Here is a 15,647-nt window from a genome sequence, read left to right on the forward strand (position 1 = left end):
TTTTTTTGAGGTGCTGGGGGTTGAACCCAATAGCACTCTACCTCTGAGACACATCACCAGCAAAAAAAAAAAAAATATATATATATATATATATATATATATATATATATATATATATATATTAGTTCCCCAGCCTGTTGACCTTGAACTGGGATCTTTCTTCCTCAAGCTATTGAGTTACTGGGCTTATAATTTTATATCAGCCCAGTAATGGGCTGATATAAAATATATAAATGTGTAATGGTATTTTACACATAATAGTTACTGAGCTATTTTTTAAGGACCCAGTCTATAAATCCAGTCACAATCTGAGATATTAGGGATTCAGATTCAAGCATATGAATATGAAGGTTTGTGTAACCTAAGCATGTAACAGTAAAGCACAGTTTCTCATAATCACTTATATATGATTTAAGCACTTTTAAAATGCTAATAATTTCTGAAATTTCTAGCATATTTTTGTCATTAATAGCATAAGACAAAAAAATTGAGACAACCTGAATATGACTCCAGGTAGTACTTACAGTAAAAAACAAATTACTTTAAGTTGGAGGATCTTTAAAAATTGAAATATATAAAAAGGAAAAGAGAATATTCTCAGATGCTGGGAGAAAGGGTCTTATTTAAATGTTTTATAAGTTATGAGTTGTAATGGGAGATATTTTTAGGGATATGTATTTCCCCAATCATTTCATAGGTATTTAGGGAATATGTACATCATGTTCAGTTCAAAAGAAGGCAAAGTTCTGTGAAAAATACAAAAAATATAAAGCAGCATTCTTGCTCTCAGGAGCTTTTCTCTCTAGATAAGAAGCCAACGTTAGTACAAGTGAAATATAGAAAAAAAGCCACAATTATATAAAACCATGTAATTCTGTCTGTAGAGAACTTTGAGTCACTGAGGAAGAGAGGTGTCACTATGTGGGAGTTTGAAATACTTCTCTAAAGTTGGGGTTCATATTTCTCAATTGAAAGGCAGTGTGGTATAATGGAATGTGCCTAGTTCTATTACGATATTAATCACAGTCTTTACTTATTATTTATATTTGTTCATTCATCTTTGTCTCTATCACTAGAACATAGAGTCTATAAAGGCACCTACCTTATGTGTCTTGTCTACTGTCAATTTCTCACCATCTAGAATGGTATTTTACACATAATAGATGCTGGTATCAGTCTATTTTCTGTTTCTAATAGCATAACATTGCAAACAGGATAAATTTTAATGAAAAAAGAGGTTTAATTTGGTTCACACTTCTGAAGATTCAATGTTCAGGGGCCACATTGGTACAATATTAGTGGAATAAATAAATACATTAATATCATGAAATAATAAGTATGGAGAATTAGAAAGAAGTCTCAATAGGTAGAAAAAATTCAATTTATGTAGGGTTTTAAAAATTGTAGGTAATTTTGAATTTGAAACAGAATATAATTAGAAGATTTTGAAGAATCTCAAGAATTAGGAGTAAACTAAATATGTTTTTAAAGGACTATAACAATCTAGAATAGTTTTTCCAGAATAACTGTGGTCTCAGTTTCACATTGGTCACTGGTGAAATTCCTGTTGTTCAAGTCCTAATGGTCTTTCATGGGCCAGGGACTCTTTGGTCATAGTCCTCAAGGTCATGGTTCTTTGTATTTAGTTCCTTCTCCCATTTATTTAACAATCCTTTACCAGCACATTAGAGTTTAATTGGTTACTCTCAGTAACTGGGAATTTGACATGATTTTGGGTTACTCTTAGAAGCACCACCTGATCAAAAAGTTTAGTACAGAATTGGATTACATGGTCACCTCTACTTCCCAGAACACCTGATATTTTGACTGTTTTCTGTGAAAATTAGTCTTCTCTAGCAGGCTGAAAACGGAAGGGAATTTTTGTAGGGTGATCATTCATAGCATCTGCATAGGGTGGCTACTTTCTAGATAGGAAGAAAGAATGTCAAGGAAGTATTTTTTTTTCCACTGAATTCCCATAGCAACTAGAAAAAAAAAAAAGTAATCATAAAAGAATTTGTATGATCTTGCCGTAGAAATTTGTTAAAAAATTCAGGTTTGAAAAAATGGAATCCTGAGTCATGATATGTTAGGTCATAGCTTACTGAAACATGAGAATTTGCACAGAGATACATCTTTGAAAATCATCCAGCCTCTTGACTGTTTTAAGTTTAAGTGTCATGTTGTTCCTGTTCAAGGCCCCTTGGGTCCTAATGGGTTAGTAATGAAGGAAAATTCTTTGAGTGGTGCTTTCAGTTAACGTTGGTCCTGAACAAAATTTCCTGGAATTCCATTGTGATGACCTTGAGCCTCACTCAATTAGCAATGTCTCCATGGTGAGGTGCTTTTGTCTAGGAGATAGAAATGGAACACATTTTGATTTAGGCTACTTTGAAAACCAAAAACTTATTTTGGACCTATTCTGTGTCAGAGACCAGCCAGAAAGGCTCTGAGCCCTACACTTATATTCCTCTTGCCAGGTCTTTAATTTGCTTTTAATTTACTACTTTTATTAATTTTATAAATTCTGAAGTAATATACACATAATAACAAAATAATCAAAAAGACTGTCATTAACAGAATATCATTTAATTTAACCCTTCCAGCTTCAGTCTCACTTTCAAAAACAGATCTTTTATAGCTGTTTAAGTTCTTCCAGGGTTCTATCAAATGTATACGTAATATTACATATCATGCTTTTTTCTGATATGAAAGACAAAAATCTAATAATTTCTATTATTCTTATTAATCTCACCCTTTCCAGTTTTCTAGATGATTTTGGTCTTTTATTAGTCATTTTCTAATTATATATATTATGCTAAATGTGTCTTTGCTATTCATTTTCAAAATCATCTTATTATTTGTCATTTATTATGAGAATATTCTTTCTAAAATCAACGTCTTATTTGCTTATGAAAACTTTATTTTTACATTGCAAAATTCTTAATATTTATGTCCTGCATCACAATCTTAGCAAGTCTTCTGTGGTTTATTAAAGGCTGATATAGAAAACTGAAAACAAATAACATGTATTAGAATTATACTTGCTTCTGTCCTGGTATAGTGTTTTAACTTCTGGGTCACTAAAAAAATGCAAAGAGTAATAACACCAAGAACAATTGTATTACCCTTTTTAAAAAATAATTCACTAATTACTTAATGTTTAAGCAATTTTTTTCTTTGCAAAACTGTTTTCATCTAGAATTTAAGTCATGATATCATATCTCTATAACTTTGAATTAATAAAATTTTGAAGAAAGAGTATTTCTGTGCAAGTATTTCTGTGAAAGGAGTATTTCTCTGCAAGTATTTCTGCACAAGAAATAAAAATAGTTACTATAATTGTGAAGAATCCAGTAATGGAAAATAAAAGTTATTAAAAACTAAAATACAATTAGCAAACAGAAAGCTAGAGAACAACATGTTTGTAATTTTCTTTAGCTATTTTGTTGGACTCTGCTATTTATTTACACATACAGCACAAAGCTACTATGGTTGTGTTTAAGTATAAAAATAAAAAAAATTCTGTATTACATATTGATTTGAAGTATGCTTATTTCTATCAATATAATATGTATTAGATAATATATAAAATATTATTGATTCTTTTTTGGGAAAAGAAAAGTTAAAGACTTGGGAAAGGAGGAGGAAATTTTGAATAATATGTCACTGTAGTTTGCACTTTTCAAAGTAAATGTGATTTTAGTATCTCCCTTAGATTTTAAATAGAACAAAATAAATCAGAATGTATTACATTTTAATAGCTATTTATTTTATTTAATAAAATATTTATATTCTCCTTAAAAAATCTTTTTTATTTTATAGATAAGAAACTCTGGTGGGCAGACCAAAACTTAGCTCAGCTGGGAACCTGTAACAAAAGAGATGGAAGAAACCCCACCATCCTACGAAACAAGACTTCTGGGGTTGTTCATATGAAAGTATATGATAAAGAAGCACAGCAAGGCAAGTCACACTTGGAAATTCATGCCATGTTTTGAGCATATAATGTTCTCTTTTTTCATACTATTTCCTCATTCCAGCAATAGAAGTTTTTATTCTTGCTTCTAATTTAACAAAAAAAGGAAAATGTTGCTTAATACTATAGGAGAAATGTCTTTAAAAGTTATGTATTATGATACATAACGAACTTTTAAAATATTAACAAAATGGCCTTACATATCTTATTGTGTCAGGTCTTCAAAGAGATGGTTCCTAGTGTTTTTTTTTTTTTTTTTTTTTAATGAGAAAATAGAATAAAAAAAAATCCCAGCGAAATACATACAAAATACAATTAAGCCCAGAAACTGAATGAACTATGGAATTTCAAGTAGACAAAGTGGATATAAGATGTAAAGATTTCATATCCAAAAGCATTGAATTCTTTGGCTATAAGCATTTGGCCTTTTTGTTTTGTTTTTCCAAATGGTGTGTAGTGAAATGGAGTGAGAGAAATAACAGATGGTTTACATAGGTGGATTTGTCACCTTGCCCAAATGGCAATTGGATTAGAGCTGCCATCCTGTACAACTATACACCTGCTGGCTCTTTCTTAGTTTTTGCTTTATTATTCATGACATTAATAGAACTCGCTCCTGTAAAAAAAAAAAAAAAAAAATTCTGTATTCCACTTCCTTATTTTAGTCTTTGCCATGAAAATCTTCAGTTTCATGTATTTATTTCTAGGAAATTCTTCATGAAAAAAATTGGACACTATGTAATGATTTCATCTAAATGATTTGGGGCAGAGAGACAAAAACAGAAAAGAATAGGAGGAAGAGTTCAGATCCAACAGGATCTGTATTGCAGAAGACAGGTGACAACCATCAGGCAGGAATTGGAGATATCAGTTGAGTGCCGGCTTGCACAACAGGAGAGAAAATGGAGAAAAGCAATGCTTTTCAATGAGGATGGAGCAGATTTGTTCTAGAAGCCTTACTTGTGAGGTTCAGAGGGAAATACATTTGTTTTTTCATGAAAAGAAATTTTTTAAAAGCTTTTAAAAATAATTACTTCAATAATTAATCTGAAATGATTACTGAGCTTATTTTGGGTAGAAAAGTAACTTGCCTAAAATGTGTGAGACCATGTATTTGATGGCTTGAACACCAAATAAATAAATAAATAAATACAGACAAATAAATAAATAAAAGAAAATAGGGGTGCTTAACCACTGAGCCACATCCCCAGTCCCATTTTCTATTTTATTTAGAGACAGGATCTCACTGAGTTGCTTAGTTCCTTTCTTTTGCTGAGGCTGGCTTTGAACTTGTGAACTTCCTGTCTCAGTCTCCCCAGCTCCTGGGATTACAGGTGTGTGCCACTATGCCTGCTAACTTTTATGAACCAGATTATCCTTATTTTAAAAATTTGTCCCTATAAGTACAGATAAATGTACCATACACTATGAACAGACCCTTAGCACTTAGAAATTAAAGATGTAATATGACTAAGTTTAATATGCAGTGAAAATACCATTTTTTTTCTTGAAGAATATGCTGGTAAAATCATCTGTATTAAAGACAATCCCATTAACAGAATCACTGCAGGTAGCTTAAAAGCTTCATTAGTATGAAATATGAGCAATTTAGGACTCTTTAAGGTGTTAACATTACTATCTCTTTGGATTTCAAAGTACAATTAGTTGATTCATTTATCATTTTTGACACAGATCACTGGAGAGCTGAGACTTCTTGATAGTCAAATGGACTTTCTAGCTCCAGTAGTCATTTGGGGCATGAGGTTTGAACATCAATATCATTACAAAATTTCATTCAAGCTAGTATTTCTAACCTGATAGATAATCACTATATGAATTATTACTATAAAAATCACTATATTATTTCCCACTCCACCTATATTTAATAGGAAAGGATACTTACTATAAATAGTGACTTTGTAAATACTTTTTAATTTTTTATCTCCCCACAGTTATTAAAATGTATTAAATGTATTAAAATTGCTATTATTGCAATTATATTATTCAATAGAATATAATATAATTAAATAATTATAGAAAATATAATATTTACATATTATTTATGTATTATATAATATACATATGTATACATATTTAATTAAATTAAATAATTAATAATTAATACAATTTAATGTTATTTAATATAATTGCTATTATTGCAATTATATTAAAAATTGTACCATTGTAGCCAGGCATGGTGGGGCATGCCTGTAATCCCAGTGGCTTGGGAGGCTGAGGCAGGAGGACTGAGGGTTCAAAGCCAGCCTCAGCAAAAGTTGCACTAAGCTACTCAGAGAGATTGTGTTTCTAAATAAAATACAAAATGAGGCTGGGGATGGGGCTCAGTGGTCGAGTGTCCCTGAATGTAATTCCTGGTACCCCTATCCCCCAAAATTGTACCATCCCAGAAGCTCCTGTTTTATTCTTTTCACATACTTTTGATATTATCAAAGCTATACAACCCCTCATTTTGTCTTATGTTTATGAATTCATTCTCTTCCCTAACCTGTTTCTTTACTTTGTTCCCCTTATTTTTCCTCTCCGTGTGGTATTTCTTCATACTTTATAGTTAGGTATAATCTGTCAATCTCTTTACAGTTGTTCAGGCTTTAGTGAAAGTTAAACTAATCTCTATCTATATGTGTATTGTTATAGATTGGCATAAAACTAATCTCTATCAATATGCATATCTCTATAGATAGGCATTATTTTAATGTTCATCCACATGCCTTCTATACAACAAAATATATATATGGCCAATAAAGAATTATTGCACACATACTAATATAATTGTCTTATTATTTTAAAAAACAAGAGAGCTGAAATATCATCTTTAGTAAGCTGGGGGGGGGGAAAGAAATGAATCAATTAGTCTTCATTAGTTAATTTAGAAAATAATTGTAACAGTTTGAAAACTTTGGGTTACTTAAGGTAAAGTTCAGCCTTGACAGAACAGTATCTATAAGAAATGAGCAGAGAATGTGGTAGATACACCGATGAGAAATCTCCCCAAATGAGAGCATTTCACATTTCAAAAATGACAGAGATTGTGACAGGTTTGAATGAACAATTAAATTCCATCAGACTATCTTGAATTCAGGAGATGAGAAATAATGAACTGCATTGGTATTTTAAATTTCCCATAGAGTGCTATTGATATATAGCTTTCATCATGCTTTGTAATTCTCACTGGATTTATTGCACTTAGTATCAGAGCTTGAACATCCAGTAAATGGCATTGCATGTCCTAGAATAATAAAAATGTTGTAAAGATGGGATATTTAATGAACTTGCTTGGTAAGATTGTAAATTACTAAACTTTACACTACAGCTTTAATTAGCATATTGGGCCTAATAAATTCAAAAGAACTTCTTTATAGAATGCCTACCTGTGATTACCTGACTAATATTTGTCATTGACACTGTAAAGGAGTAAGGAGAATTAATATGCCAATTAATTAGATGACTTTTATGGGTGTGTTTAAATATATTTTAGAGAATTATGTTTCTAGGAATGGAAAAATTTATTATTTTTTAAAAATAAAATACTTATACATACACATGCTTCGTTTTTTAAATGACATGATCTTCGAGTTGTATTAGTAATATAACTTTATAGCTATTTATGTGACACATTTGGATAAAATATATTTGCAAAGGAAATAACTATGGAGATGAAGTTAAGTTCCAAATCAAAAAAAATAAACATTCCCGATTTCTGTGTTCTTACATCATATCAAAGAACTACGATAGTGTTCATGAATAATCAGTTCTCTTTTGCTTTTCTGTCACTATAATCTTTTCATGTATTTCTATTTGCTTTTTCTGAAGGACAAAATTTAACTATAATTTGCTAATTCAAATTATTTGGAAGAATAAAATGTGAGACTGATCAATATGAAGCAGCTACATTTAGGAATTAAAGGCATAAAATATTTGCTAAATTTTTGATATTGAATAACTCTTTTAATTTTCTTTTTCTTTTTTTCTTTTTGTGTATTTTTTTTTCCTTTATGTAGGCAGCAACTCTTGCCACCTAAATAATGGTGGATGCTCACAGCTTTGTTTACCAACATCTGAAACTACAAGGACTTGCATGTGTACAGTGGGATATTATCTCCAAAAGAACCGCATGTCATGTCAAGGTATGAAAATTTTTAGTTTTAATGCATTTACTTAATCTACCAGATTGCAGATTTTATGCAACCAAAGTCAATGAAACATTAGAAAAATAATATTATCTTGTTAATAGGAAAATGGTGTACTGCTTAGTTTTATACATGTAAAATTTTAGTATATCAGAAATATTTGAAGTATCACTGTTTTTTCTTTTAAGACTTCCTAACTTTGAAAAAAAATTCCAGCTACTATTCAAAATTAAGGAGAATTAATATGACCATTAATCAAATGACTATTATGCATATGTTTTAAACATATTTTGGGTAAACTGTGTTCCTAGGAGTGAAAAATTTATATTCCTTGCTTTGAAAAGAAATTAAAATATATATATATATATATATATATATATATATATATACACACACACACACACACACACACACACATAACTACATTATTTTTGGCATGATCTTTAAATTGTGTTAGTAATATAATTTAACAACTATTTATGTGACACATTTGCATAGAATATCTCCTGCAAAGAAAATAAGATGAAGTTTACTATCAAACATTAACCAAATGTAGTAGCTTCTACATTCAACTTGAATAGGCAAAAATTGAAATAAAAAGAAATGGTCAATTGGCCATAATTAATGTATAGTTTGATTTAGTTTGTTTACTTTTCAACTAATTTATAGAAGGCATAAGGGAGAATATAAGAACTAGGTTTGCAAAATTTAGGGACAGTAGCACTTCTACTAAAGAAATGCAACCTAAAAATATATTTGCTGTTTCTTATTTTATAATCTCTAGTTCTATTATTCCAAAGAACTTTGGTTCTGGAATGATATTTTATATCTGGTGATTAGAGCTAAATTTTATCTTTTATATTACTTAAAAACTATATGCCAGCATTATTATTTATTGAATTTTAATAAATTATTTGTATTGTACTTATTATATGTCAGGCCTAGTTTTGAGCACCTTATACATGTAATTCACTTATCCTCATAACTTTATGAGGTAGATCTCTTATTATTACCATTTTATAGTTGGGAAAACTTAACTACAGAGAAATTAACATGCCCAAACCACATGAATAAAAAAAAATGACAGAAACAGATATAAATCTAGGAATCTTGATGTTAATAAAACAATATGAATATATAAGTATTTTCTAATATATTAGCTAAATTGATAAGGATTGTCATATAACTTTCTGGTAGTATGGTTATTTTTATGTGCTTATTTTAGGGTATGCTTTTAATGCTGGAAAAGTATGATATTAATAGCAAAAGATAAGCAGTTGGTGCACGTCTAGTGTTCTAAAGGATTTAAGAAATTTACTCTTCCTTAAAAAAATCTAGATATATATTAGAACAGCAACAGTAATAAATAATTATCTCTGTGGTTATGGAAATGATGTTCCCATGCTAATACCATCATCACCAATTGGGAACTTTGCAGAATTCCACATTATGGGGCCCATGGAAAGGGGCTCAGGAATCTGTTTTAACCAACCTGCTAGAGATCATGTTGTATACTCAAGATGAAAACCATGATTTCCCTACCTTTTAGCTAGTAAGAAAGGGTAGTGTTCAATCAAAAATTTTTTAAAAGACTAAGAAATACATTATTAATTTAAATAATACTGATTGAGTTATTTTAAGTTTAAATATTTATTTTTATATTGTTTCCCCCCTAATTTAGGTATAGAATCATTTCTCATGTACTCTGTTCATGAGGGAATCAGGGGAATACCTCTTGAACCAAGTGACAAAATGGATGCTTTGATGCCCATCTCGGGAACTTCATTTGCAGTGGGAATAGATTTCCATGCTGGTAAATAACTTTTTAATTATAATTTAAGTATAAATCTAATATGATTTACTAAGCATGATAGAAATATAACTTTCTATCTGAACTTTGATAGTCAAGTTGGAAATAAGAAAACAAATTGAAGATAAATATTTAAACCTATCACAATTTGTCTTAAATGTTTTACTTGAAGAAAATATCATGTAAAATTTTCCTAAAGTATAGTATTTAAATTGAAAGTAAATTAATATGTTGTGATTAGCTGTTGGTTATTTATTTTTATTTCTCTATTTTTCAAATGACATAATACTTTCATCTAGTAACAAATATAAAGGTGTATAAAGCATTTGAGCTATTATATAATAAAATTATAATCATATTAAAAATATTTCAGGATGTGATTTTTACATCTAATACAGACAATGACAAATGTAATCTAACTAATAGAAAACATTATAAATACTAAACCGCTTTTAATTATTTTTATCACACTATGCATAATTTTGGAGTCAGGTTTTACCTTTCCCTCTTATTTGTCAGTAAAAGGTGAAAGACAGGAAATTAGCATTTAGCTAATATAAACGAATGACTGGGAATTAATGGTAGACACTGTGGAATTTATTGAAGTTAACTAGTTTTTTTGTGTCCTAATAAAATTATGGAAATGTAGCCAGGCACTGTGGGGCATGCCTGTAATTCCAGTGGCTCAGGAGGCAAAGTCAGGAGGATCCCGACTTCAAAGTCAGCCCTAGCAAAAGTGAGTTGCTAAATAACTCAGTGAGACCCTGTCTCTAAATAAAATAGAAAATAGGGCTGGGGATGTAGATCAGTGGTGAGTGTCCCTGAGTTCAATCTCTTGTACCCCTACAAAAAAAAAAAAGAATTGTAAAAATCTTTCTATCACTCATTTTAACTAAATAATACATTCCCTGTGGTAATTTGTTTATATAAGTTCCAGTGTTTATTTGTAAAGATATAAGTTTATCTAACATTAACATTAGAAAAGCAAATTTCTCTTTGGTTGAAAATATTTTTTAAAAAATTTATGCTCAATGATTATTTTTATTATATTTGTATTTTGTATCCAAAGTAGCTTTTTATCAGGAAGAATTAACCTTTTAGTTGAAACTTTTTCATAGTGTGCTTATCATTTTTTTAAAAAAATTTACTGGTACCTTATAATTATATGTAATAGGGAATTTCATTATGCTATTTTTTTACATACATTTAACAATTTGCTCAATCTCATTTCTGAATATTTTTTCTTTTCCTCCCTTCCTACTCCCCCTGACATACTTGCTTTACTTTACTGATCTACCTTTTTTAAATAGTAATCAGCTTTCATTTTTCTTTTTCTTTTCTCTTTTTTAATTGCTTTTATTTTTTTAAGTACACGACGGCAGAATGCATCACAATTCTTATTACATATATAGAACACAATTTTTCATATCTCTGTATATAAAGTATGTTCACACCAATTCATGTTTTCATACATGTACTTTGGATAATGATGTCCATCACATTCCACCATCCTTGCTAACCCGCTGCCCTCTCCCTTCCCCTCCCACCCCTCTGCCCTATCTAGAGGTCATCTCTTTCTCCCATGCTCCCTCTCCCTAGCTCACAATGAGTCAGTCACCTTATATCAGAGAAAACATTTGCCATTTGCTTTTTTGGGGATTGGCTAACTTCACTTAGTATTATCTTCTCCAACTGCATCCATTTACCTGCAAATGCCATGATTTTATTCTCTTTTACTGCTGAGTAATATTCCATTGTGTATATATGCCACATGGGTCTATACCAAAAGCACTTAAAAACAGCATACTACAGGGACACAGCCACATCAATGTTTATAGCAGCACAATTCACAATAGCTAAACTGTGGAACCAACCTAGATGTCCTTCAGTAGATGAATGGATTTTTTAAAAAAATGATCTACCTCTGTTGTTATTATTATTGCTATTATACTAACTAACGTATTACCATTGTATATGCATATGTATGTAAATATGTATAAGTGGAATTCATTTTGTTATATTCACATATGAACATGGCATAATTTGGTAGATTCCGTTCCCCAGTACTTCCCTATGCTTTCCCCTCCTTCCTCCCTCAAGATCCTCTTCCCCTACTTTGTTGATCTCCCTTCAATTTTGTGAGATCCCCATTGTTTTAATACTTTTTTCTCTATCTCCCACATATAAAATATTCGACCCTTGACCTTCTGAGTCTTGCTTATTTCACTTAGTGTGATGTTCTCCATTTCCAACTGTTTGCAAGCAAATGACACAATTTCCTTCTTCTTTATGGCTGAGCAAAACCTCATTGTGTATAAATACTAAATTTTCTTTAAGCATTTATCCATTGACTGGTACCTAGCCTGGTTACAGAACTTGGCTACTGAGAATTTTGCTACTATATACATTGGTATGTATGTATCAGTATAATATGTTTATTTAAAAAATCTTGGATAAAATACCAAGGAGTGGGATACCTGATTCATGTGGTGTTCCCATTCCTATTCTTACAGAATCTACATACTGCTTTCCTAAGTGGTTGTACTAATTTTTGGTTCTACCAACAATTTATAGCTAATATTTTAGTCAGCTTTTTCATTGCTGTAACAAAAATAACAGACAAGCACAATGTAGAAGAGAAAAACTTTGTTTTAGCTCATGGTTTCAGATGTTCAGTCCATGGTAGGCTGACTCCCTAGCTCTGGGCCCAAGGCCAGGGAGGACAATGTGGCAGAAGTGTGTGGGGGGAAAAAAGTAGCTTAGGATGTGGTGACCAGGAACAAAAAGAGAGCTCTGCTCATCAGCGACAAAATATAAACCCGAAAGGAACACTCCAGTGACCTATTTCCTCCAGCCATCCCTACTTCTCTACAGTTACCATCATTTAATCTATCAGTGGATTAACTGACTTGATTAGGTTTTACCTATCATAATCTAATCATCTCATTTCTGAAAATTCTTGCAATAGCTCACACATGAGATTTAGAGGAGCACCTCATATCTAAACTATAACATGTAACTTTTCCCCTACAGCTTTGCCAGCATATTTATTGTTATTTGCATTCTTGATAATTGCCATTGTCACTGGAGTGAGATGGAATCTCAGTGTATTCTGATTAGCATTTCCCTGAGTGCTAAAAATGTTCAACATTTTTTCATATATTTGCGTGCCATTTGTATTTTTTTTCTTTTTTAAAAAATATCTACTTAGTTCATTTGCCTGTTTACTGATTGGGTTATGTGGTGTTTTTGTTTGTTTGGTGTCAAGATTTTTTAATTCTTGACTTATTCTGGATAGTAATCTTCTGTCTACAGAGTAGCAAGCAGAGATTTTTCTCCCATTCTGCAGGCTCTGTCTTCATGTTAATAACCATTCCTTTGCCTACCATATTTGAAATTTATTATCCCAGATTATAATATTATAAAATCCTTATTCATCAGCATATGGGTTTCTCGTACTAAGCTTACTTTTCCTCTCAGTTCTAACACACGTTACTTAAACAGTTGATGAAATCCTGGGATGCAAAGTAATAAATTTTGAGATCTTCACAAATGGCTGAAAGATGATTTCCTTCAGTAAATTATCTTGTACAAATGTTTGCAATCACAGAGAGGTAAACTTTCTGCATTTTAAAAATAGTCTTTTAGACAGCTACAATATGTTTTTTAAGTAAAATGTTATTTTTTTCACAATTTCAGTGGACTCAGACAACTATGCTATATTTTATTAAACAATATGTTAATTTTGCTAAAAACACAGTATGATCCTCAATAAAAGTTGATTGAGATAATTATATATTCATGGAAATGTATTACCTTATGATAGGATCTGTTTTGCTTTTATGTACATAAATCATTGTTTAGAAGTTTATTATATATTATAATCAAGTGCAAAACTTAGAAAACTTGAATTTATTGAAAAATTTATTATGTTAACATGTATATTTTTGCCTAGTACATAATCCATTGTTTTACCTAGCATCATATATTTGATTCTTTAAAATTTAAAGAATATTTAATAATATAAATATTTTTAATTTAATCCATAATGATTATTGAAAGTATTTTATAAGTTTCCAGGATATAGAAATAGTAAAAGTTATTTGATCTTAATGTCCTCATTATATTATTAGTTAAATTCTTGGACCTTAAGGCTAAACTGATCATTTTAATGGGTAAAATTCACTCTCTGAGGTTTCATTGTGGCCCTGAAATAGTAAAATTTTATATTGTATATCGTGATAGAAGATAATGTTATTTACAGATAATAGCAGCCTCCCTCTAGCAAAATTTCCAATATTTATTAATATCAGTCTTATTTTGTAACCAAATAGCTTTTCATCAGGAGGAATTAGTTATTTTAGTTAAAACTCCAGGTTCTTCATATTGTATTTGCCATGTTTTTAATTTACATTCCTAGAAAAAATAATTTTTAGAAAATCTGTTTCTTTTAACTACAAAAAGATGTAGGCATGTGGAATATACTGGTAGATACAACACTCAAGAATCTATTAAATTCTTGACAATAGAAAACAGCAATGTAAGACTTGCTTTGAAACCAAGACCAAGATTTAGAAACTAGTAACCCATATAATGGAATGGTCCAGGATTTAGTACAGAAGAGTGGTTTACACTGCCAGCACAGTCACTTACTAACTCTGGGTCCTTGCCATGTTACAGAATTTTTTGAAGCTCTGTTTCCTTATTTGAAGACTGTGGAAACATTAAAAAAAAAGATAGCAATAAACTGTTGTATTTGTGATACTTGGGAAGCTAGAATAGAGTGCTTAGACAATGAGCCAGTTCAAACACTACTCAAGAAGAAGATGGTGGTGGTAGTATCAGGAGCTTTCAAACAGTTCCGCATGCATCCTTTGTGGTTCTACCTACTGTACAGTCTGATTCTTTACCTACTGTGTTTTATAAAAATTTATTAGCATCAAAGTAAATGTCAGCAACTTGATTGATGGCCATTAAAGACAATATACAATCTCCATAACTGTGTGGAGAGAAGTTGCTTCAAGAAGGAAGAAATAGAAATAACTGTATTGCTCCTAAGAGAACAATTTTTGATGTGTTGGTCTGTATTTCTCTCTTTTGAACCATTATCTTCATGTTTCACCATTATTCCCTTTGCAAATATTCTGTTCCCCTTTTTCTGTTACTGACATTCACCTTAGAAACATAATGATCATTTCCACTAAATTTCAGAATGGTTGTTTACAAACCAAAGACAGCCAGAAAACTCAGTAAATTAATATAATTCTTACTATCTCTGCCAATATGTTTTTATGTCCTACTACCACAATAGCAATATTAGAATGTCTTCACTTTAAATCTTTTTTCTTTCTCCGTTCTCCTCTTCCTCCTTCTTCTTCTTTTCCTTTGTGGTGATAGTTGGGATTGAACCCAGGGGCATTCTGCTACTGATCTACATCCCCAGCACTTTTGAGACTAGGTTTTACTAAATTGCCCAAGCTGACCTTGACTTTGATGGATCCTCTGGCCTAAGCTTCATGAGTAGCTGGGATTACAGGTGTGCATTACCAACATGGCCACTTCAATTTTTCAACAAAAGCTTTAAAGTGAGTCAGAAAAAAACCTTTAGATAGAATGTTCAATGGAAAGAGTATAACATGAGTCAGAATATTTTAAATTCAACCTACTTAGCTGATTAATATGATGGGATTTGATGGAATCAGTGAAAACC

General features: G+C 30.8%; 1 protein-coding gene across 1 annotated transcript in view; it reads left to right on the plus strand.

The window, feature by feature from the left end:
- Lrp1b (LDL receptor related protein 1B) overlaps positions 1–15,647 on the plus strand; it is a 1,856,415-nt gene that overhangs the window by 1,288,876 nt on the left and 551,892 nt on the right. The window contains exons 33-35 of the mRNA XM_058585368.1: positions 3,826–3,970; positions 8,003–8,124; positions 9,809–9,940. Coding sequence (XP_058441351.1) covers positions 3,826–3,970; positions 8,003–8,124; positions 9,809–9,940 — 399 coding nt within the window. The remainder of the gene's footprint in view (positions 1–3,825; positions 3,971–8,002; positions 8,125–9,808; positions 9,941–15,647) is intronic.

Source organism: Marmota monax, unplaced genomic scaffold, assembly GCF_021218885.2.
Source record: "Marmota monax isolate L192 unplaced genomic scaffold, Marmota_monax_Labrador192_F-V1.1 WCK01_AAM20220418_F8-fsc00034, whole genome shotgun sequence".
NCBI lineage: Eukaryota > Metazoa > Chordata > Mammalia > Rodentia > Sciuridae > Marmota > Marmota monax.